The sequence below is a fragment of the Chiloscyllium punctatum genome, chromosome 5 (genome assembly GCF_047496795.1).
Source record: "Chiloscyllium punctatum isolate Juve2018m chromosome 5, sChiPun1.3, whole genome shotgun sequence".
Lineage (NCBI taxonomy): Eukaryota > Metazoa > Chordata > Chondrichthyes > Orectolobiformes > Hemiscylliidae > Chiloscyllium > Chiloscyllium punctatum.
This window is the reverse complement of record NC_092743.1, coordinates 107,492,408-107,517,188: the sequence shown is the minus strand read 5'-3', so window position 1 is coordinate 107,517,188 and position 24,781 is coordinate 107,492,408. Positions and strand designations below refer to the sequence as shown.

At 41.1% G+C, this 24,781-nt stretch overlaps 1 protein-coding gene across 1 annotated transcript in view; it reads right to left on the bottom strand.

Moving 5' to 3' along the window:
• Positions 1–24,781, bottom strand: part of LOC140476805 (fibrocystin-L-like) — a 261,275-nt gene that overhangs the window by 189,317 nt on the left and 47,177 nt on the right. The window contains 7 exon segments of the mRNA XM_072569599.1: positions 433–576; positions 7,810–7,945; positions 9,737–9,893; positions 12,964–13,046; positions 13,844–14,100; positions 18,064–18,153; positions 18,854–18,964. Coding sequence (XP_072425700.1) covers positions 433–576; positions 7,810–7,945; positions 9,737–9,893; positions 12,964–13,046; positions 13,844–14,100; positions 18,064–18,153; positions 18,854–18,964 — 978 coding nt within the window.

Genomic DNA, 24,781 nt, shown 5'->3' with positions numbered 1-24,781 from the left:
GTATTCCGCTTATTCCAAGAGATTTAGTGAATGTTGAAGTGGGAGAGTCCTCACTTAAAGGGAAGAAGTATTCAGTCATGTCATACCAGCCATCCTGATGCGTGGGGTAGACAGGGGAGAAGCAGCTGGTCTTAACATACTTGTCTGTTTTGTAAGTTGGTGGGATGAATTGTTACTCATATGAGGAACACAGCACCAGTGCATCAAACAGTAACACAGAACAGCCTTGGAAGGCAAAGGAAAAGGAAACATGGGAGAAAGAATTCAAAAGCAGAACAGCAAAGACTAACAACCATCAGCTGCACATTTTCAGCACAATCAAGTTTGAACAAAGAATAAAGAAATAGTCTTCGAAGAGCAAATCCAAGCTAAATTCATCCATGTACTTTATCACACTGGTGAAGAAGCAATCAGGGTTCAGATGCATTTTACCTCGTGTGGATATGAAGGTCACTGTATAGATAATGTTTTTGTTGGTTGATTTTCTTGACACGTGAACCTTATCTGGTTTAATTGTCCACAGATCATTTAAAGCTTGTTGAACTTTTACAGCACTGGCATCCATAGGAATAAGAACTAAGACAAGTAGAGAGAACACGTTACAGAATTAGTACCATTAAAAACCATGACAGGAAGACCTACTGTCCTTAACCATCACCCATACCAACAGTGTGAAAGTCCCCTACCACAGCGGCCTCACTAAATTAAAACCAGGGCAGACCTCAGAGTCATACAGCATGGAAACAGGCCCTGGGGACCAATTTGTCTGCGCAAATCAGATTTCTTAAACTAAGCTAGTCTCATTTGCCTGTGTTTGGCTCGTGTCTTTCTAAACCTTTTCTATTACGTACCTATTTGAATGTCTTTAAATATTGCATTTGTTTAACTCTAGCACTTCCTCTGGCAGCTCATTCTATATATGGACCTTCCTCTGTTGAAAAAGTAGCCCCTAAGGTCCCTTTTAACCCTTTCCCCTCTCACCTTAAACTTAATGTCCTCCAGTTTTGAATTCCCCTGCCCTAGGCAAAAAATCCTTTACCATTATCTATGCCCCTCATCATTTTATAAACAATGATGTTTCTTCACATTAGGTGCAGACCCAGGAATGGCCACTACTCTGAGTGGATCAATTGGGGATTGTAGAACTGTTGGCCTTCTGATTGGCAGCGGGATCTCCATCCTTAGGGTATGAGAGCCCTGGGGATGGGCTGTTAATTGTCTGATGGGTATAAAATTATGGTCAGGGCTCCCAGGAAGCCTTAGACACCTCTGACTTCCCAGATGGTATGCCTGAAGGCAAAAGGTATCAGGCAATTTTCAAGATGCAATAGGATAATGTGATTTGCTTGTATTAGCTGAGAGAGGAATATTGACTGGAGAAGCCTCCTATGGACTTCTTCAAATGAGACTTTTCTCATCTATTGAACAAAGGGCAGCTTGGTGGCTCAGTGGTTAGCACTACAATCGCACAGTGCCAGGGATCTGGGTTCAATTCCAGCCTTAGGCGACTGTTTGTGTAGAATTTGCACATTCTCCGTGGGCTTCCTCCCACAATCCAAAGATGTGCAGGTTAGGTGAATTAGCCATGTTAAATTCCCTATAGTGTTCAGGGATGTGTAGGTTGGGTGCATTAGTCAGGGGTGAATGGGTCTGGGTGGGTTACTCTTTGGAGGTTTGGGTGTGGACTTGTTGGGCCAAACAGCCTGATTCCACACTGTAGGGGTTCTATTAAAGAAAACTAAGCCTAGCTCAAAAATCCAAATGATTGTTAGCATAGAACACCAACCCCCTAATTCATAAACATGCAGATTGAACATAGTCAATCACTTACAAGAACATTTTTTTTAACATGATTCAGATTCATGATACAGACAGAAATTGAGATGGTTCACAAGCTTGCCCTTTAATTTCATGGAGCAGGAGTAGAAATTAATGAACCGATGAATATATTTCAGGTAATTTGCTCCTAATAATATATTAGCACCAGGCCTGCCCACTATCAATAATCGAGAATATTTAACAGTCATTGACAGATAGAATGTCACAGTAAAATAGATGTGTGCTCTCATTCCCACTGGTTTGAAATCTCAACTTGATGGTAATGCTTATCAGTAAAGTGATTAAAGTCCAGTTAAACTAATTTAAATTAGAATGGTGGCTTACAGTCAATGTTCAATATTAAATTTGATGAACAATTGCTGGGTATTCCAATGAGATGAAATCAGCCTTTGAATTTGAATTGTTTTTTTCACAGTACATTGGCTGTGGCCAGCCAGCTTGGAATCAGTCCTCCACTGACAAGATACTAATCTCCTGGTTATGTTTTTTTTTGTTTGCCCCCACCACTCCAACTGCTACCAATACAGCAGTAGTGCCTTTGATTTTGAATTGCTCAAAGAGCTTAAATGAGGATGCAGCATTCAAATAACTCCATCACAAACAGCTGAATTCAAGAATGATCATAAAGACTTGGTAGAAACACAAAGTATCCCCAATTTATAAAGAATCAACTGAACAAGTCCATTAGTTAAAAACAGCTGTATTGCAGGGAAATCAGCTTAAAAATAGACTTTATTAACAATTGGAATTGTAATTCTGAATTTAATGGCTGCAGGGTGAACCAAACCATTGGCTAGAAAACAGAGGCCACTGTCAAGAGCCAGAATGAGTTTTAATCTCAATGAGACACTTACCCACCTCCCATCACAGCTCCTAGCACTTCAGGACAAGGATCCTGGTTCCAGCCAAATAGGCCAGAAACTCCTCAGTATTGGAAGCTTTATGGGAAGGAGAGGCAATTATTGGAAATAGGGAATCCCAGAAGAAGATCCATATTGGAGTCCAGGAACACAAATGGGCTGAACTTACCAGGGCCTGTAAGATGGGCCCCAGTCGAGTTAGGGGGGAGAATGGACAGATCACTCTGTAGGGCAGCACTTGTCATTGGCAGAGTTCTCTGATGGACACTGAATGCCTAAACTGTAGGATATTTCCCCTGGCCTGCCACCAAGGGATGCTGGGCAGTCCCATTACAGATATAGGTCCCCTTCACTGCTGAGCAGTGGCTGATGCGAATGGTACCTCAGTGAGCCTTGGTAGTCAATTAAGGGGCCTCAATTGAGCTCTGGCGGGAAAGCTGTCCTCAAACCTACCCACCTGATCAGGGGTAACAGTCAGGAAACTAATGTGTTCTCCAACCAGTACATTGCCCTCTTTAATCCACCTGGCTCCCAGGAAAGAGTGGGACATTCAATTCAATTCAGAGTATCACACAGCACTGAATGAAGCCATTCAGCCCATCGAGTACGTAATGGTTTGTTTGAAAGCCATATCACATCGTTAGGAATCAGAATGTGCTGCATAAAAAAGTGGAAGCAACAGATTCAATAGTACTCTTCAGGAAGAATATGGATGAATATTTGGAAGGAGAAATGTGGGAGGGAGATAGTGAGATAGGGTAGGATATTTTCTCTATAATCTATTAATTAACTGTTTTCCCTGGATCTTTCTCCAGACTTTTTTTTTTCTTCATACAAAACTGCAATTAACTTTTGAAACCTACTATTGAATTTGATCCCATTGCCCTTTCGGCAGCACAGTCCAGATTGCAACATGCCGTATGAATAATGTCTCCTCAGCTCCTTCTCTGCTTCTTTTGCCCATTACCTTAGATTTGTTTGTCTCTACTATCGGCTGCATTGCTAGTGGGAACAATTGCTCCTTATTTACACTCCAAAAACCCCAGAATGTCAAATGAAAACTGTAAAGATGGAAATATTTCTATGATTTCACCATTAATGTTTTGTCAATTGATCTGCTTTACTATTCCAAAGTCCAAAAAGGGTATTAAAGACCTACCAAGAAAGGGAGAAGAGTCTCCAATTAATAAGGAATATTTCAGATTTTCGCACTCCTAATAGGTTCCTATGAATTTTATATTTCATTGAGCATTGCTGAAGGATATGGGGCCCAGCAAAAGGTTTAAATGTAAAAGTTAACGTGGAAAAAGAGTGGAGCTGTAAAAGCATAGCAGATCAAGCAGCATCAGAGGAGGGGAGTCAACTTTGTGCTTTTTCAAGCTCCACTCTTTATCGACTCTGATCTCCAGCATCTGCAATTCTCACTATCCCAAAGTTAGCACGTGTAAAGGTCACTTGTATCTTTTTGGACTATGGACTTAAAAATGGGAAAATATGCCATTTTAAATCAAAGTACTTTGAAGAGACCTAGGAGTATAGGTGTATAGATACTTTAAAGTAGAGTCACAAGTGGACAGTGTAACAGTGTTGTCACTTCAAAAAGGATATTTTGCCCTTGGTTTTTTACTAGAGAGTTTATAAGGGCAAAGTTACCAAAATGTCTACTTTAACAATGGCAGGGCAGTGGCCAATTCTCCTAGTTCAGGTTCTTTCTAGTTTGGTTTCATTGTGGCAAGCTGCTGGGTTAGATGTAGCAGAAGCTGCTGCAGTGCAAAAAGGTTCCATGCTTCAGCAGATGATTCCTGGCTGACTTTTGTCTCTGAAATCATACCTGCCTGGAAAAACCTGTGTTTGAATTTACCTTTTTGCCAAGGGGTGTATTTATGGAATGTTGCTGAGTTGAACAGTCACTTAGTAATAGGTACTGTACCGGGTCAGTTAAGTTTTCTAATAGTTAAGTTACTTTAAATTCCATTTTTTTTGTTCGTGTTTCAACTGTGGTGTTGAAATAAATTTGCTTAAAGCCGAATGGTTTGACCAGCTGCATCATCCCTGGAACACCTACTTCACATCTGCCTTTTAAAAAAGAAAAAGAAAAGGTCTGGGCTACCTTCTTCAAATATTTTGAGGGGGTCTGGCTTGTCTGTAACAATAGGGGTGGTGAATAAGTCTTTAAGCTTGCCTTCATTGGTCATAACATTGAGTATAGGAGATGGGATGTTATATTGTGGCTATACAGGATACTGGGGAGACCGCTTTTAGAATACTGCATACAATTCTGGTCACACTTCTATAGGAAAGATGTTGTTAAATCTGAGAGGTTGCATAAAAGTTTACAAGTATTTTGCCAGAACTGGAACATATGAATGATAGAGAGGCTGAATAGGCTGCGGCCATTTTTCCTGGAGGGCTGAGGACTGAGGGTGTGACCTGAGAAAGGTTTATAAAACCATGAGCATTAATATGGTGATTAGCCAAGGTCTTTTCCCCAATATGGAGTGGTCCAAAAATAGAGGACATAGGTTCAAGGTGAGAGGGGAAAGATTTAAAAGGACCTAAAGGGTAAGAGGGTGCTTGTATGGAATGAACAGCCAGAGAAAGTGATGAATGTAGGTACAATTGCAACATTTAAACGCTTCTGGATAGATATATGAATAGGAAGGAGTTAGAGGAAAACGGGCCAAGTGCTGGCAAATGGGACAAAGTCGAATTGGAATGTTTGGTTGGCATGGATGAGTTGGATTGAAGGGTCTGTTTTGGGCTGTATGACTGTATGACTTTACCTGAAAGAACATGTGGCAGTTTGCAAAAAAACAAATTTTATGTTGAATCAACAAGGTTCCCTTGTTCAAGCGTAATGCTATAAGACAAAAGAGCAGAAAGTAGGCAATCAGCCCATCAAATCTACTCCACCATTCAATCATGGCTGATAAATTTCTCAACTCCATTCTCCATTCTCGATTCTGTGTCCTTTGATCCCCTTGATACTCAAGAACCTATCTATCTCAGTTCTAAATAGACTTAATGACCTGGCCTCCATAGCTTTCTGTGGCAAGGAACTCCATGAATTCACCACTCTCTGGCTGGAAAAGTTTCTCCTTATCTCTGTTCTAAAAGGTCTTTCTTTTAGTCTAAAGTTATGCCCTTGAGTCCTAATATCTCCTACCAATGGAAACATCTTTCCAACATCCATTCTGTCCAGGCCATTCAGTATTCTGTATGTTGCAATTAGATCCACCCTCATCCTCTAAACTCCATTGAATATAAACCCAGAGTCCTCAAATGTTCCTCATATGTTATGCTTTTCATTTCTGGGACCATTCTTGTAAACCTCTTCTGAACAAATGTAAAGCCACCTACAGAGACATTGAAGTAGTCACCTACAGAGACATTAAACCTGGGAATGAAAGGTTTAGAATTAGTGTGCCCATGGTCTTGTGCCCTAATGAAAAAAATTGAAAGAGAACTGAAGCAAAAAATCTCTTCAATGCCTGTAACCCAGACTGGTGCAAGAATTCTGCTTCACAACATTTTATTTGCTCATTCCCCAACTTTAATACTTGTGCTTTGTCTGATTCTTTGTGCAAATGATTCAATGTGTTTGGGTTCTTTTTAAAAAATGTGGTAGAGTTTGCACAGAGAGATAAGAATTAGCAGTTTATGTTTCCTTTGTGCCATCAGCTTAAAACAATCATGTTGAAATAATTGCTGTCTTCTTAGGTGCAGAAAAACTGATGAGCATTTTCCTTTGTCTTGGGTCCATCAGTCATGTAATGTGGGGACTTGGGTAGTTTGATTAAATCACTTCATATTTGTGATGACTCTGGGACTAGTGGGCATAATTTCCAGTGCACTACACCAGTGAGCTGTGACACAAGGAATCCTGAATATGGGCTAGACCCCCCTAATTTCCTGCTGTGAAGCCATAAGGAGCTCAGAGTAGTTATTCTGATTCCACAGCCATGTCAATGAGCACCAACCTCATCAATTCCTACAGCCCTATACTCTCCCCATTCCTTAAGCGAAACACCCACCTGGGTCAAACCTTTAGGCTTCTTAGTAAAGGAAGCTGTCTGAGTTACTGAGTTAATTGTAGGTGGCTCCAGCCTAGAATGTTCATTTCTCCTGGGCCCCAAATATCACTGGTCTAAGGTCTTCACAGTTCAAGTGTAGCTTGGTGCCGTGAAACCTTGGCCTGGAGGTGTAACCCTCTAAATTTCCGTAAGCAGACTTTGAGTCGATTTTCTCTGAGCTAATACTATGCATGAGGCATCAATGTAATCTTCAAATTGTTACAGCTAAATACCAGTAGAGAATCTGGCACCTCTGTTTTATAGTCTGTAGACAGGCTGATAGCATGCTCATGATAATCAGACTTAATGCTAAGGCCCATGTACAAACACCTCAGATCTTTCCTGGACTGTGTAGCTCAAGTTATACCATCCAGTCTTTTCACTTACAGAGACTGTTTTTGATAGGCCTCAGCAAATTGCATTTATAAAGCACAATTAAAGTAATGGTACGTCCCAAGGTGATTCATGGAATTGACAGTTGATCGAAATTTGACAAAATTTGAAAACAAATTACTGAAAATACTGGAATCGGAAATTAAGAGAGAAAATACTGGAGCATGACTGACTGGATCTGTAGAGATTAAAGTTTCATGTCCAAAGACTCAGAAGTCAATTCCACAGAAGAGCCTTTTGACTCAAAACATGAACTCCGTTTCTCTCTCCACAGATGCTGCGAGACCTGCTAAGTTTCTCCCACACTTCCTGTTTTTATTAAAATTTGACATCGTGTCACATAAGATAATATTAGAGTGATGACAAGAAGATGGATTAAGAAGGTAGATTCGAAGTAATGTTTTAAGGAATGGGAGCGAGAAAGAGGCTTAGTGAGGGAATTATAGAGCTTAGGACCGGAGCACCTGAAGACACAGCCACCAAATTGGAGCAATGGAAATTTGGGATATCCAAAGTACCAGGATAGGAGGAGTGCAGTGATTGTGGAGGATTTGGGGTTTGGAGGACATAATACAAGCCAACAGAGTAAGGTTAATTGGCCCGTACGTCTAGTTATGTATCTGTTGGATTCATCACTACTGTACCTGTGTGCACTTGATTATAGATGAGACTGTACCAAATGTATGAACAGGTACTGGTTTTTTGACATGAATTGCTGATGATGATTTCCTGAATCTCGTTGACTGCACTTCCCGTATTCCAGTTCTCCAAAGTCAAAATCTAAAATTATAAAATCAAACACTGGTTAAAGTTACCATGAAATGTCAGGCAAAGGAGATGGAGTACTTTTTCAGGGAATTACAGCTCATTATGGCGAGAGGTGTTGGATGATCTGGGAATTAAAGTGTTATATTCGGAGGGCGTAGACTAGACTTTTACTCCCTGCATCGTTGGATGTGAATCTAGTTGATGCCTGGGAATAATGGCATAATGTTGGAACAACGTATCTCATGCCTCAGGGAAGATGTGAAAATTTTAGGAATTGGAGGAACAAGAAACAGCAAGAAACCAGAAAAAAGAAATTACAATTTTATAATTCTTGCAATCCTCACTATAATTGAATTACACCATAATAATACATTAGTTTATATTTTACTTTTTAACAATGAATTGAATGCACAAAAACAGGTTTAATATAACCTGGAGTTGTATGTTTTGGCAAATGCATTGAATTTTCAGAGAGAGGCTCCTGCCAGAGTGTTATTGTGAAGAGAATGCAAGGCCCCGTCTGTGCAGTTCCAGTGAGCAAAGTCTGCAACATCATTTGAATACTGTATTCATTTTAACTGGAGCATTTGAGTTTAATGGGTGTCGAAGTGCACTTATTATCAAGGTTAGGTGGAGTGCTTTGTAATGGGGAGGATGTACAGCCCAACTGGGAGAAGATCATCTGAAGGTCAAGATTGTGAGAAAGATGTGTGAGAGTCTGGAGTTAGGACCTGAGCAGAATACAATGGGTGAATGGATGGTTCACCTTACTCACCCTCATAGGCTTCAAGGATCACACATTATCAAACACCACCACAACCCACACAGCCCCACTCTGACCATCACCACACGATTTCCCCCATCCCCCAACCCCAACAACCAATCCCATAACCTGCCAGGAGAGAAAGAAAGCAGCAAAGTTTCAATGCAGGGAGAAAGTCAGAAGTCACACAACACCAGGTTATAGTCCAACAGGTTTTAATTTGAAATCACACAAGCTTTTGGAGTGCAGCCCCTTTGTCAGGTGCAGTGAGAGAGCAGAGCACACAGGTACAGAGTTTATAGGCAGAGAGATCAAAGGCAGAAAAATCAATTTATTATGAAACTTGTCTGAGTAGAGTGTCAGATAATACATCTCTGCAGGTGACTAAGAGTGTTAGATGGTGTGTAAAATGTTTTGTGCTGTCATGGCAATCAGGCAGAACGATAGGAATATACAAAAGGTGACATCTCAGGCCAGGTACTGAATTGTAGGTGTGAGGCTTTGTTCAAAATCTGTCTCAGAGTTTTAACTTGGAATCAGACTGGTTTATAGGCTGGAATCAGGCTGCACACCAGAGAGAATTTATCAGATGCTACATTAACTGATTGTGACTACAAATTGTGTGTTGTTGAACAAAATAGAATGTATCTGCAAATAAACAAACATTTTCAATGAGTAAGAGAGGTGTGGGGTATAGAGTGTGTGAGAGAGAGAGAGATTGAGAGAGAGAGAGATTATGAGAAAGTACATGTGCGTGCCTAATAAACACTTTATCTGTGTGCCTTACTCTCTCACTGCACCTGATGAAGTGCTGTGCTCCGAAAGCTTGTGTGATTTCAAATATACCTGTTGGACTATAACCTGGTGTCCTGTGACTTCTGCCCATGTCCACCAACACGTCCATATCAACAGCGAGGAAACCATATCATTGGTGTCACTTGGATCACCTTCACTGAATATAGCACTCAGCAGGTTTTTAGTTCCATCTAGTCTCAATTACCTCCCGCTGCCCTAACAAATATTGAAGATTCAACATTGACCTGTTTCTCATGGAGAATGTGAGAGTATGATTTGATGAGCTGGACTTCACTGACAGAGTCTGCTGTCTGTTGTTCCGTGTAGGAGATGTTCTCCCTGTACATATTAATGCTAAAGGAGGAGCTGGTGGTTTCCTGCAGCACCAATTCAATGTAATATCTGTGGCGTGAAAGAAGATATTCAGTTTGTAACATAATCAGCAAATGCAGAGAACAAATAGATTAATAAAAATGTTCCAAATGTTTAGGTTTACACCGCATTTCATAACATCTCATTGAGTTATACCAAAGGGCTTTAAACTATTGGCAAATATAACAAGGATCTTACAAACAGGAAGATATCCCTAGTAGCAATAAGATGGATGGCCAACTTTTAATGATGTTGATTCAGAGGGAATTATTGACTGGGATATCAGGGAGGCCTTACTGGTGCTGCAGTGAAATGCTGCTGTGGGATCTTTAAAATTTACTTGAAATGAATGGCACATGCCAAAAATAGTTTGTGGGAATGCAACATCAGGTTCACCTTTTGATCCTGATTTAGATTTCTGTCTCCAGCCTACCTCTAAGATTGCACAATCGAAATTCATCATCACAGTTTCATCTCCATTAAGCAGAATAAAGAGATGTCTGGGGACACAGTTTTGCTGCAACCACACATGGGACAATGTACTGAAACTGCATATGGGACTGAGAATCCAAACTAATCTTCTGGTGCAATATTGAAAGTGTGTTGCACTGTTGAAAGAATCTTTTCTGGGTTATATACTAAATGAAGGTTGTACACATATTGTGTGTGTGTATACACACATATATATTTAAATAGGCATGATTTGAAATGAAGCATTGAGATTCGAAGTATCTTAATCCTAAGACTCCAGCCCTCTGTTCTAAATTCTTCAGTTTTGGCTCAGGATCTACCCTAACTAGTTGCTCAATATTTTATATATTCCTCTGATTCTCCTGAACTCAATAGAGTAGTGGTTCATTGTACTCAATCTCTACTTACATGACAGCTCTTTCATCTCAGGAATCAATCTGGTGTAACTCCTTTGCACCTCTTGAAAGGCAGAATATCCTTTAGTACACCAGTTAAGGGCTCATCAAGGACAAGTACAATTGTCAATACTCCTGATTCCAGTGCTCTCATACTCTAATAAGGTCAACATGTCATTGCTTTCCTAGTGGTTTTGTGTGTCTGTTCAATATCTTTTCTTTGTTTTGTCTACAATCTGTTTTGAGCCAACCTCCATGACTGACTCAGTGGCAAAGTTAAATTAATGACTCCTTGGCTGTGAATTTCCTCAGGATTGTTTTGGTTTTGTTGCTGTAACTTCGGTGGAATCCGCATTTATGCTTATCATGAAGGATTTGATTGACCATCAATCCACCAAAGGGGAAATGGTGAGATCTGTCCCATCAAAATTTGTCATTATCTTTCAATTATTTTATAAACAGTCACTTTTGGACAGTATAATTTGAACATTGATGCAACTTATTTCTCCTTTCCTTAATTCACAGATGGAGTCATTTACCGCCCTTACTAACTAACCTTGAAAAGGTGGTGCTGAGCGACCATTTCAGACAACAGTCTGGCAAGAACAGTCACAGTTTGAGAAAAGGTCACAAATACCATCTTAATATTGGAGACTCTTGTTGTGCTACATGAAGAAGCTGCAGTACACTGCAGCACTGTCTCTACCATGAATGTGTAGTACAGAACAACCTTGATTTTCCGAACATCAATTAATCGAATTTCAGATGATCCAAACAAGATCTCAAGGTCCCATAAAAAAGCTATCAGTTATCCAAACAATCCGTTATCCAAACTCTCAGTTATATGAACAAAATACTCCCCGACCGTCTCGTTCAGATAATTGAGGTCATTTCTGTATCAGTATATTTTACATTGATAAACAAATTGCACAGAAATTTTCCTGTTTAAAATAAACTACCACATTTCTGGGGGTCTGGAGTCACATAAGGATGGCTGACCTTTTTCCCGAAAGGGCATCAGCAAAGGAGTTGATTCTTTACAACAGCCCATTCATTTAATGGTGACTGTGATTGACAATGTAATTTCCACTTTAATTTTCATTTCCAGACAGAATTCCACAATTGCTGTGGTGGGATTAGAATTCACGGATTACGCGTCCAGCAATATAATCTCAATACTAATGCACCTTACTAAGAGGTGTTGATTTAAAATGTGCCTTCAGCATAATGTGTGTTGCCTCGCAGCTCCAGAGACCCAGGTTTGATTCCCGCCTCAGGTGACTGTCTGTGTGGAGTTTGCACATTCTTCCCATGTCTGCTAGGGTTTCCTCCGGGTGCTTCAGTTTCCTCCCACAATCCAAAGATGTGCAGGTCAGGTGAATTGGCCATTCTAAATTGCCCATAGTCAGGGGTAAATATAGGGTAGGGGAGTGGGTCTGGGTGGGTTACTTTTCAGAGGGTCGGTGTGGACTTATTGGGCTGAAGGGCCTGTTTCCATACTGTGTGGAATCTAACCTAATCTAATCATAATATCCACACTCATGCTGTTTTCTTATTAACTCATGAGTAAGACCTTACTAACAGCCATAGGACTTATTAAATCAAGCTTGTGTTCACAGTTTCCTATTGAACAGCGTCACTTTCACCATCAGTGGACAACATGTGAAGTAGCTATTAAGAAAATATTTCTAACACTCAGTATCAATGGTACAAATGCTTGGTGAGACATTTGTGCAGCTGTTACATTCATCTAGGGACAGAGTTATGGTATGTATAAATAAACTATATTAGATACTGAAATTCTTGTCAAATACTTTTTGTTGATTCAATTCATTTTATTTTGTCATTGTTATAATTTGATTTTTCAACCAGTAATCCCTTCATGCCCTCAATAGAATTTGACTGTCACGGTTTGCAAATGAGCTTCAGTTACCTATTTCTCAAATATAATTTCAAAGTAAATGCAATGTTAAAACATAAATTTTCAATTTATCGTGTAAATTACACATCTAAATTTATAACTCAATGGAAAATACAGATGTAAAGTTTCAGTGGCATGTGCTATTAAACATACATATGTAATAAAACACAATACTGTCCAATTATCTGTGTAAAATAAGCATGCAAATTGCGATTTGAATTTATACATTATCTTATAATTGCATATGTATATTTTTAATCATAAACGTAAAATGTAAAATCCTTGAAGACTTGTTCAGGTGGATGATACTTACACTTTCCCTTTCTGAAGCTGCATAGTGTCAAATTCTTGGTTACCATATCTCCGGAGATTCTGAGGCCTAGAAGCAATGTTCACCTGGGAAATAGTACAATGACAGAATGTGTGAACTTATCAGCTGATCTGCCAAAAGGTCTTCTTTATTCCTAATTACGCCTAGTTCCTGAAACCATTATCAAAGTGAACTGTGTGCATCATCTGTAATGCTCCACTTCCTTTCTCTGAAATTTTAATAGATCAAATCTGAGTTCCCTCTTTTCCAAAACACTTGATGTTAATCTTGTTTATCTCAGCTTGCTGTTGGATCCTGGATCCTTACATTTTTCTATCTGTTAGTCCATTACTATTGGATGCCAAGTGACTTATGACCCCTATATAGTATTCCCTATATCTCTCAGAATCATTCTATAGAACATCTCTTCTTCTTGGTAATTGCAATTGAAATGCAACAGAGGTCAAAGGCCAATACCCTAATTGGTATTAAAGGTTTAAACTAGTTAATTTTAAAACTTTTTTTTATCCCAAATGATAATTGTCAGAATTCTCAAGAACAAATGAATGTTAAATTCAGTTTAACCTATTAAAGGTTGGAAAGGCTTTCAGAAGCATTTTAGTGAAGACAGACACTATCAAAGAATTGAAATCTGGCACTCCATTCCTGCCCCAGTCTAAATTTATTTCTGTATACTGTCTCCATGCTCAGAGCAGATAAAGTGGTGGTCTGTACAATATCTCCTTTTATTACTGACATCTTTTACAACGATAAAGTCTCTGCACTCATCAATAGACCATTTCTTATGTTAAGTTTTCATAAAAGTTAGTGACTAGACAAATCAGTAAACAACAAATACATTTACAAGTGTCAGCTAACGCACCTTGTCCTGAGGGATCCCAGTTAAACTGAAAGAAAGTTGGAATGAACCCTTCTGTTTGATATAGAAATGGTAATTGTCAGTCTCTGGAGCAACAAAGAACCCACTTAAGCGTGTTACAGATGGACTCTGTGATGTGGAGGCTGGAACTAAAGCCTCATCAGTCCAAGATACTGAATACCCTGGAGTATTTTCATTGTAGTCTGGTAAATCATCCAGGTTGCCACCTTGCCATGTTTCTATCTTCAATCCTCTTCCTCCTAAACCAAGAGAAAAATAAGTCACTAAATAGGAGCAAGAATAAATTGGCACGATACTTTTAAGTCTTCCATTGACAATTCTTCAGACAAAAGGCTTTTGTTACTTGAACACAGCGAATGACACTGCATTTTAAACAAACTCCATTAATTCTTTTTGCAAAGGTCATTGGTATACTCCATATGTGTGTACTGTGTGATTCAGACCCAGATAAGCATTTTTGTATTTATTCATGTTTGTAGGATATGGGCACTGCTGGTTGGCCAGCATTTATTGCCTTAGTTGGCCTTGAGAAGGTGGTGTTGAGCTGCCTTCTTGAACTGCTGTAGGTTGATCCACAATGCCATGAGGGATGGAATTCCAAGATTTTCACCAAATGACAGTGAAGAAACAGCAACATATTTCCAAATTAGAATGGTGAGTGGCTTGGAGTGAACTTGAAGGTGGTGGCATTCCCATATATCTGCTGCCCTTGTCCTTCTCAATGGAAGTTGTCATGGTTTTGGAAGGTGCTGTCTGAGGATCTTTGGTGAATTTCCGCAGTGCATCTTGTAGATAGTACACACTGCTACTACTGGTCATCTATGGTGGATGGAGTGGATGCTTGTGGATACAGTGCCAATCAAGTGGGCTGCTTTGTCCTGGATGGTATCAAGCTTTTTGAGCGTTGTGGGGGCTGCATTCTTCTAGGCAAGTGGACAGTATTGCTGACTTGTGTCTTGTAGATGATAGAGAGTTTTAGGGAGTCAGGAGGTCAGTTACTTGCTGCAGTATTCCTAGCCCCTGACCTGCTCTTATACCTACTGTGTTTATTGGTGAGTCCAGTTCAGCTTGTGATCAATGATAACCCTAAGGATGTGGATAGTGGGGGATTCAGTGATGGTAACACCATTGAATTTTAAGTGGCCGTGGTTAGATTGTTTCTTATTGGTGATGGTCAGAGCCTGGCATTTGATTGCCATGAATGTTACTTGCCACTTGTTAGCCCAAGCCTGGTAACTGTCCAGAACCTGTTACATTTGGACATGGACTGCTTCAGTGTCAGAGGAATTGTGAACGGTGCTGAACATTGTGCAATCATCAGTGAACATCCCCACTTCTGACCTTATGATGGAGGGAACGTCTTTGGTGAAGAGGTGAAGATGGTTGGGCCTAGGATACTAACCTCAGGAAATCCTGCAGAGATGTGTTGAAGATGAGATGACTGACCTCCAACAACCACAACCATCTTTCTATATGTCAGGTATGACTCTAACCATTGGATATTTGCCACCAATACCCATTGATTCCAGTTTTGCTCGGACTCCTTGATGCGACATTCAGTCAAATGCATCTTTGGCGTCAAGGGCTGTCACTCCCACTTCACCTCTGGAATTCAGCTCTTTTGTCCGTGTTTGAACCAAGGCTGTAAAGAGGTCAGGAGCTGAGTGGCCCTGGCGGAGCCCAGACTGGGCATCACTGAGCAGGTTATTGCTAAGCAAGTGCTGCTTGATGACATCTTAGACCACACCTTCCATCACTTTACTGATGCCACTGATGAGTGAATCAAATTGACTGAAGACTGGTGGCATGGTGATTAGCCGGGTTGGATTTATCCTGTTTTTCATGTACAGGATATTCTTGAGCAATTTTCCCCATTGTCAGGTGGATGCCACTGTTGTGACTGTACTGGAACAGCTTGTCTAGGGGAGCGGCAAGTTCTGGAGCATAAATCTTCAGTACTATTGCTGACATGTTGTCAGGGCCTGTAGCCTTTCCAGTATCCAGTGCCTTCAACAGCTTCTTGATATCACATAGAGTGAATCAAATTGACTGAAGACTGGTCTGTGTAAGGATGGGGACCACTGAAGGTGGCCAAGGTGGATCATCCATTTGGCATTTCTGGCTGAAGGTTGCTGCAAAAGCTTCAGCCTTATCTTTTGCACTGATGTGCTGGACTCTTCCATTATTGGAGATAGGGATATTTGTGAAGCCTCCTTCTCCAGTGAGTTGTTTAATTGGCCATCACCATTCTCAACTGGATGTGGTAGGACTGTAGAGCTTATCTAATCACTTATCTCTGTTTATAACTTGGTGCTTATGCTGTTTGGCATGCAAGTAATCCTGTTTGACGGCTTCCCCAGGTTGATACCTCATCTTTAGGTATGCCTGGTGCTGCTCCTGGCATGTCCTCCTACTCTCCACTGAATCAGGGTTGATCCCCTGGCTTGATGCTAATAGTTGAGTTGGGGGGGGGGAGGATGTGCCTTGTCATGAGGTTGCAGGTTGTGTGAGAGTACAATTCTGCTGCATGTTGATGGCCCACAGCAACTCATGGATGCCAAGTTTTGAGTTGCAAAATCTGTTTGAAATCTGTCCCATTTAGCACAGTGATAGTGGCATACAACATGATGGAGGTTATTCTCAATGAGAAGGCAGGACTCTGTCTCTAGAAGACTGTGCGGTGTGTGTTCTTACCAATACTGTCATTGACAGATGTATCTGCAGCTGGCAGATGGCTAAGGCTGAGGTCAAGTATATTTTTCCTTCTTGTTGGTTCCCTCACTACCATATGTATGAATATTTCCTGTAATATTCTCCTTGTCTATTTTAAGCTGATAGATTTTAGGAACTGGACAAATATAATGTTGCACAAGAATTGCATTGTACATTAACACTGAAACAGGCCATTCAGCCCAACGAATTATGCCAGTGTTTATGGTGTACAGGAGCCTCCCCCATCTTTCATTACCTTACAATGTTTGACCCCTTTCTCCCTCATGTTCATCCAGCATCCACTTAAGTGTTATATGTCTCAATTACTCCCTGTGATGGTGAGTTCCACATTCTCACCATTCTCTGGATGAAGCTATGAGTATAGTGAATGGCAGAAAAGGCTCGAAGGGCTGAGTTTTCTACTCCCCTTTCTATTATCAACGTTTCCATGTAAGATATGTCTTCCAAATTCCCTATTAGATTTATTAATGACCGTCTTGTACTGATGGTCCCTAGTTTTATTCTCACCAACAAAAGTAAACATATTCTTGAAATTTATATTTAACAATGTTAAAGATTCCCATCAGTCACACTTAAAGAAAATTGTCCCAGCCAATTCACCTTTCATAAATCAATATATACTTTCTGGGTAAAGAGGTTTCTCCTGAAATTCCTATTGCATTTATTGTTGAATCTTTTATACTTATGGCCTCTAGTTCTGGCTTTCACATATGTATGTAAACCCCTTTCAGAATTTTAAGTGCTTCCACCAGGTTGCTCTAGGATAGAGAGAGAGATATTAAGGGATATTGGGAATGCGCAGGAACGAAGAATTGACTCTCAAGGTTAGCCATGATACTAACAGGGACAGCAGAGCAGGCATGGAGATCATGCACTTTGGTCCTAGACGCTTCCACAAGTGGAACCAGACACATCATCCACAATCATCAAACAGTCACATCTCTACAATTGGCAAAGCATATTTACAAGTTATCTATCACCAAGTTAACTAACAACAGTTTCGAATTTGAAGCAATATTAGTTTACTGCTGCAGAATACTGAAGCGACTGGGAGTGTGGTGCCCGGTATAGTTAGAATGTGCAGAACAATTAAAGCATAATTGAACTAATCTATTTTAGAAACAAGTTTATTAATTAAGACAAATACTGAATAGGAAGGGTTTAGAGGGATAAGGGGCAAATGCTGGCAAATGGGATGTCTGGTTGGAATGGATGAGTTGGACCAAAGAGTCTGTTTCTGCCCTGTACATCTCTGTGACTCTATGACTCAAAGTAGTTTGCAACTTGCTTATCACATTGTGTTTCTAATAAGTTGACATGTGTGTAGTCTTATCCATTTTCATTAACAGGCATTGTTACTTATATATCATTTGACATCAGCCGAACATTTAATCTACTAACTGGTTAATGAAGATACAAAATTAAAATTCAACACTAAAAAATGCGAATGAGCAAAAAATATACATCACCTGGAAAAACTGTTCTAAGATGACTGGCTTCCTTTGGGGTCTGACAGATTATCTGAGTTGTGCTGACACTTAGAACCTCACAGCTCTGACCTGTGAGAAAAATGGAGAAAATGGGATTTAGAGAGGAAAACTGGGAGAATGGGTTTAATTCTGTGTACAGTGTGAAAAGGGCTGTTTTGTGAAGTGAAAACAATCTTTATTTTACTAATCAGCATGCATTAGATGTCAGATTCATTACTAATGATCAGAGATATGTTCAAATAAAAATAGGCTCACATCAGAGACTATGAACTGCATTCCCCAGTACTGCACTTAAATTTGATGAAGAAATTATAGTTAGTGTTAGAGAATAGGACCAGGCTCAAGAGCTAGATAGATTTGGGAAACCCTTCCCATTGGGTGAAACTCACAAGTGTGTTGGACTATCTGTTGAAAAACAGCATTTTGCCGTGTTATCCTTGGATCAATGGGTAAAGCAATTTCATTCCTGTATCAAAAACGTTTGGGTTCAAGTCCTAAATGAGAGATGTGAAAACCTAATCTGGGTTAACACTTTCACTGCAATACTGTGGAAGTGCTGCACTGTTGGAGGTGTCATCATTAGAAAAATAGCAGGAAGTTTCACTTGGTCTTCTGGCTAATATCACGTCATTGAAACAGGTTAACTAATCAATATCATGTTCTACATTACAACAGTTACTACACATTAAAGTACCCCAGTGTCTTTAAAGTAAGTTGGGGTGGTGAAAGGTGTGATATAAGTTCTTCCATTCTTTTTCATTTTACATACCTCCTACAGTAACTCTGGCAGGGGCATCTGTTTCATCAAAGAACCGGCCAGTCACAGTCAGGAGGGTTCCTCCTTCCACACTCCCTTCAGACGGATAGATCCCAGTCACCTCTTCAAAGATAGAAACACACATTATATTTGGCCTTGCAAGCTTTGAGGACTACAATGCACTTCAAGTCAATCTCAGGGTCAAACATTTAAACTTCAACTGGTCGTATTTGATATTAAATGAATTGCATGTCAATGTTAGGATGGCTTTAGTCTTAATTAATTCACAGTTTTAACCTGCAAGTAGCTGAGGCTGGGAATAAAGCAATAGATCACATCTGCTGGAATTCTAAAACAGGGTCAGAATATTCTGGAAACACTACGGCACAGATTTTCCCACTGGACAGTCATTGTTCCATTTGTGGGTTGGGGTTGCACATGGAGACCCTGCAGAAACTTCAGTGCAGCACACTCCCAAGGAATTCCCTGGGAAATTGAAGATTCCGCTAATCGATTCCCCTGCGCCTGGAAGTCTCTGATTTAAATGATATATTCTGAGAGTTCAGAGGGCTCTGCTGAAATAAATTAAAATAGTTGACCTGGTAATTTTTGGCCTATTAAATACATAGTCTAATTGCTGCATAATTATTCAACTGATCTCACATATCCTTACCTCACAGCTCCCCAACTAAACCTCTCCAGTCCACTTATACCTCCCAGACGCCGATCTAACACCTCCCAGGATCCAAGCTCCCTTCATCCATTCTGGACCAGAATCTGCTCCACCTACTCCAGATCCAATTCTGTTTATCCACTGCAGACCCCTCCAACCATTCTGGATCCGAATCCCCTGCACTCACTCCAGACCTGACAGGCTTGCCACGCACTCTGGACTCAAAACCCCTGTACCCGCTTCGGACCCAACACCCCTTTACTCGCTCTGGACCTGACTCCCTGGTGCCCACTCCGGCCCTGACTCACCTGTACCCACTCCGGCTCTGACTCCCCTGTACCTGCTCCAGACCCGGCACCCCTGTACCCGCTCCGGCCCTGACTCCCCTGTACCTGCTCCAGACCCGGCACCCCTGTACCCGCTCTGGTCCTGACTCCTTTCCACCCACTCTGGTCCTGACTCCTTTCCACCCACTCTGGACCTGACTCCTCTCCACCCACTCTGGACCTAACTCCCCTGTACCCGCTTCAGACCCAACACCCCTGTACCACTCTGGACCTGAATCCCTTTTACCTGCTCCGGGCCTGACTCCTCTGTACTCGCTCCAAAACCGAATCCCCGGTACTGCTCCGGACCTGACTCCCTTGCACCTGCTCCGGACCTAAGACAAGGATGCCGCCTTTACCTCAAAGCACAGTTTAACAGTGGAAATCCCAGGATGGCACATGAGCCCAGTCCCCAGCAGACCAGAGCTCACCATGGAGTATTGGTGCCAAAGCATGGAATTTTTCTACTCCCTTTAAGGATAAGAGCAATTGCAAATATGTTGGGAGAATGTGGTGAAAATGGAAAAGTCAGATTCTTGATATGGAGAAAATAATTCTGATTTTTCTCCTTCGTATTTAAAGAGCTAGTACAGAATCTGGTTAATGAGGAGTAACTACCTTACTTCTATTATGAGCTAAGCCTGCCCTATTTCTATGCAGCTCCCAATTCTCCAATTCTTCCCCAAGAAACTAGATTACACCAATTCTTGACATGAAAATCAGAACAGTTATCTGGTGGATGCAATGGGTGCTTTGTTTCCCCAAGCCTTCAGACAGCTCTGTCTTCATGACACCATCATTGCATGCTCCATCTTCTTCCCCCTTCATGCAAACAACTGGGTATCACTGAACCATCAACTTCACCATATCATCTTGGCTGCTTTAAAACTAACTCAAATACTCCTTCGGCTCTTCAAGACCTCACTTCAGAGTTCAGGGACATCTAAAAATTGTATGATTCTGCCACGTTGCTTTGAGTGCAGGGACATACATGCATCTTGTCCATCAAAACAGAAAACATCTTATGGCTCATAGATCCTTTCTCCACAGTCACTCACTTTGTACTCACTTGAAGATTTCTATCTTGCATTGCTTTTTAGCCCATGGGAAAGAGGTGGAAGCATGCCATTATTTAGAGCACTGAACAGATAAGGGGGTGACATGTTTGACATGTTGCCATATGTCACCATGCCTTCCCAGCAAACACACTCTGTGTGTGACAACTAAACAACCGCATGTGAAAGGGATTGATGATCAAACTTTAGTCAGGTAAAGTTGGAGGATCTGACAATAGTCAATTAAGGCGTTTGTCCAATTCTTGTCCAGAAGATGGAAATGGTCGGTCTTGTAGGCTAGGTGCAACCAGTCTGGAGATTATACTTTGGATACTGTTGAGTCCTAGGAATGGGCTGATTTTTCTTGCAAAAGGGGAGGTAATGATGGAGCAGGAAAGGTGGTGGGTATCCCCAGTGAGTGAATAGTAAGGCACTAAGGCAAGAAAGCTTGTCTCAAAACTTCTCCAACTTCTACAAGGCACAAGTCAGGAGTGCCATGGCATATTCTCTGTTTGCCTGGATGAGTGTAGCTCCAACAACACTCAAGATGTTTGACACCATCCAGGACAAAGCAGCCCATTTGATTGGCATCTCATCAACAAAAAAAGCACTCCCTCCACCAGTCATGCTCCGCTGCAGAAATGTGTACTATCTACAAGATGCACTAAAGATGTTGAGAGCCCCTTCCAAAACCTCAAATACGACCATCTAGAACAGCACAAATATATGGAAATACCTTTACCTGCAAGTTCCCCTGAAGCTACTCACCATCCTGAACTGGAAATGTACCATCTTTCCTTGAATATCACTGGGTCAAAATCCTGGAACCCCCTTCCTAATGGCATATACCTACAGCACACGGACTGAATCAGTTCAAGGTGGCAGATCACCATCACTTTCTCATGTAAGCTAGGCATGGGCAACAAATACTGGTCCAGCCACTGATGCCCACATCCCACGAATGAATGTTCAAAAAAGTGATCGTAGCTGAGAAGAATGAGATGGTTAAGAGCCATTGAGTGGCCTTGATGCATGCAATGTTGGAAGTTATAAACTATGGGCATCCCATCCAGAAACACCTCCCTACATATCCCTGTAGCCCTGCATTCCCCATGGCTAATCTATCTAGGCAACACATCCCTGGACACTGTAAGCAATTTAGCATGGCCAATTCACTCAACCTGCACATCTTTCGACTGTGAGAGGAAACTTACGCAGACATAGGGAGAATGAGCAAAACTCCACAGACTCACCCAAGGATGGAATAGAACCTGGGTCCCTTGTACTGGAAGGCAGCAGTGCTAACCACTGAGCCACTATGCTGCCCTATATTGACCTCTGCCCCCTGATTCTCTTGAGTTTTTGGTATGCTGGTGGTGTTTGCCACTGTGAAGACTGATGCCAACTACCTCCCTGTAACTGCCAAATTCCTCCCCATTTCTTTGTTCCCATTCTTACTTCTCCAGTCTAATTTTCCAGCAGTCCAATGTCTACTCTTGCCTTTTTCTTACATTTTATCTATCCAAAATCATTCTTGCAATCATCTTTGATATTACTAGCTACCTTACACTCATTATTTCATCATCTCCTGACTTATAGCTTTTTTAGTCACCCTCTGCTGGTTTTTAGAAGGCTTCCTAATCCTCTGGCTTCCAACACATTATCTGCTTTTTTGTTTGTGTTTATTCTATCCCTGACTTCCCTTGTCAGCCTTGTCCTCCGTTTAGCCTGATTCTTCTTCCTTGGGATGAATTAATTCCGTGCCTCCCGAATTGCCCCCAGAAACCCTTACCATTACTGCTCCACCTTCTTTCCTTCTAAGCTCTCCTTCCAATCAACTCTGGTCAGCTCCTACCTCATATCTTCAGTTACAAATTATTCAATTTTAATACTGCTACATCTGGTTCCTGCTGCTCCCTCTCAAAGCTGCAGAATGAACTCTATTGCATTATGGTTCCTTCACCTTAAGGTCTCTAATCAAGTCTCTCTCATTATACATCACCAAACCCAGAACTGCCTGTTCCCTAGTGTACTCTACTGCAAGCTGCTCCAAAAAACCCATCTCATAGATATTCCACAGATTCCTTTTCCTGGGATCAACTATCAATCAGACTTTCCCAGCCCACCTGAGTATTGAAGTTCCCATAATTATTGTAACAATACTTTTCTTACATACCTTTTCTATCTCTTAATTTATTTTCTGCCTGACACCCTGGCTACTTCTAGGAGACCTGTACATAACTCCAATCAGGGTCTTTTTCCCTTTGCGGTTCCTTAACTCTACCCATTTTGATTCTACATTACTTCTTCTTATTGATTTAATTTTATTTCTTACTGACAAGGAAACCTCATTCTCCTCTGCCCAGGTGACTGTCTTTTTGACAGGATGTGTATCTTTGGATATTTAGATGCAAGCCCCTTGCAGCTGCAGCCCCCTGAGATACCCAAAACAAGAAACCTGTCATTTCGATCTGCATTAGAAACTCATTTACTTCATTCTGCATAGTATGTGCATTTAGGTATAACACCCTAAAGTCCTGAATTGACCACCCGCTCCTCATAATGTTCCTCCTATCTGCTGTATCCAAAGTCAGATTTAATACACCCTTTCAATACACCCTGTCCTATAACTTATTCTGTAAAATTTAATAACCTCCCCTGCCCCCCACCCCGCCTCCACTTTAACCAGTTTGAAGTCATTATGATCAACCTGTTTCACCTTTCCACGAGGATCCTGGTCTCAGACTGGTTCTGGTGGAGTACATCACAATGGTCCAGTTCCCTACTCTAGCAATAGTGATGCCAATGCCCCACAAAATGGAACCCCTTTTCCAACACTACTCCTTTAACCATGTATTTACTTCCCTTCTTATCTCTTTGCCAATTTACTATCTTTGACACCTATTTTTACATTTTTTTTCTGAATTCCAGGAATGCTTACTGGTATTATCACTGGACTGTTAATCCAGAGATCCAGATAATGTCCTGGGGACCTAGGATTGAAGCCTGCCATGGCAGATGGTGGAATTTGAATTCAACATAAACAAAATCTTGATGACCATGAACCCATTGTCAATTGTAAGAAAAACCTATCTGATTCACTAATGACCTAGAGGGAAGGAAACTGCTATCCTTACCTGGTCTGGCCTGGTCTCCATGTGATTCCACACCTGTCCTCTGGTTATTTAGGGATGGGCAATAAATGCTGGTCTGCTAATAATACCCACATTCCACAAATGAATAAGGATCTCTTGCCTACATTGTTGGTGATAATATGGACACAGCAACTACATCTTGCTCCTCCCCCTCCTGTATTCTTTCAAGCAACTCCAGGTGTCCTTTACCTTGGCACCACGTTGGCACAATGGGGACTCTCAATCCTGCTCACAAAGGATGCTTTCTGTCTGTGTAATTATAAATCCACTACGGCTGTCAATTTTCTGTGTGCTGCCCCCCTCCCCAACCCACCACTTGAATGGCTTTTTGGACCATGGTGCAGTGATCTGTTTGACCATCCTCCCAGCAGATTCTTTCCTCATCTATATGAGAAGCAAGTACCTCATATCTGTTGGACAAGGTCAAGATCTATGGCACCTGCAATGCTACGTCAGGACCCTGCTACCTCACTTGTTATACTCTCATGTCCCTGATCAGTGGTCACATTTGAAATATTTAAGCTATAGGGTGTGACTGTCTGAGGCACAGAATCAAGAGACTGAAGTTCTTCAACTTCCAGAGACTGATGTCACAGCAGTTTGCAATGGGGCCCACCAACACCCACATCATGCCACAATAACACATCGCCTGTACCACCATTTCTAATGTAGGTACTTAGGTTTTATTTGGTTAAAAAAAATTATTCATACAGTCCCTAAATTACTGTACT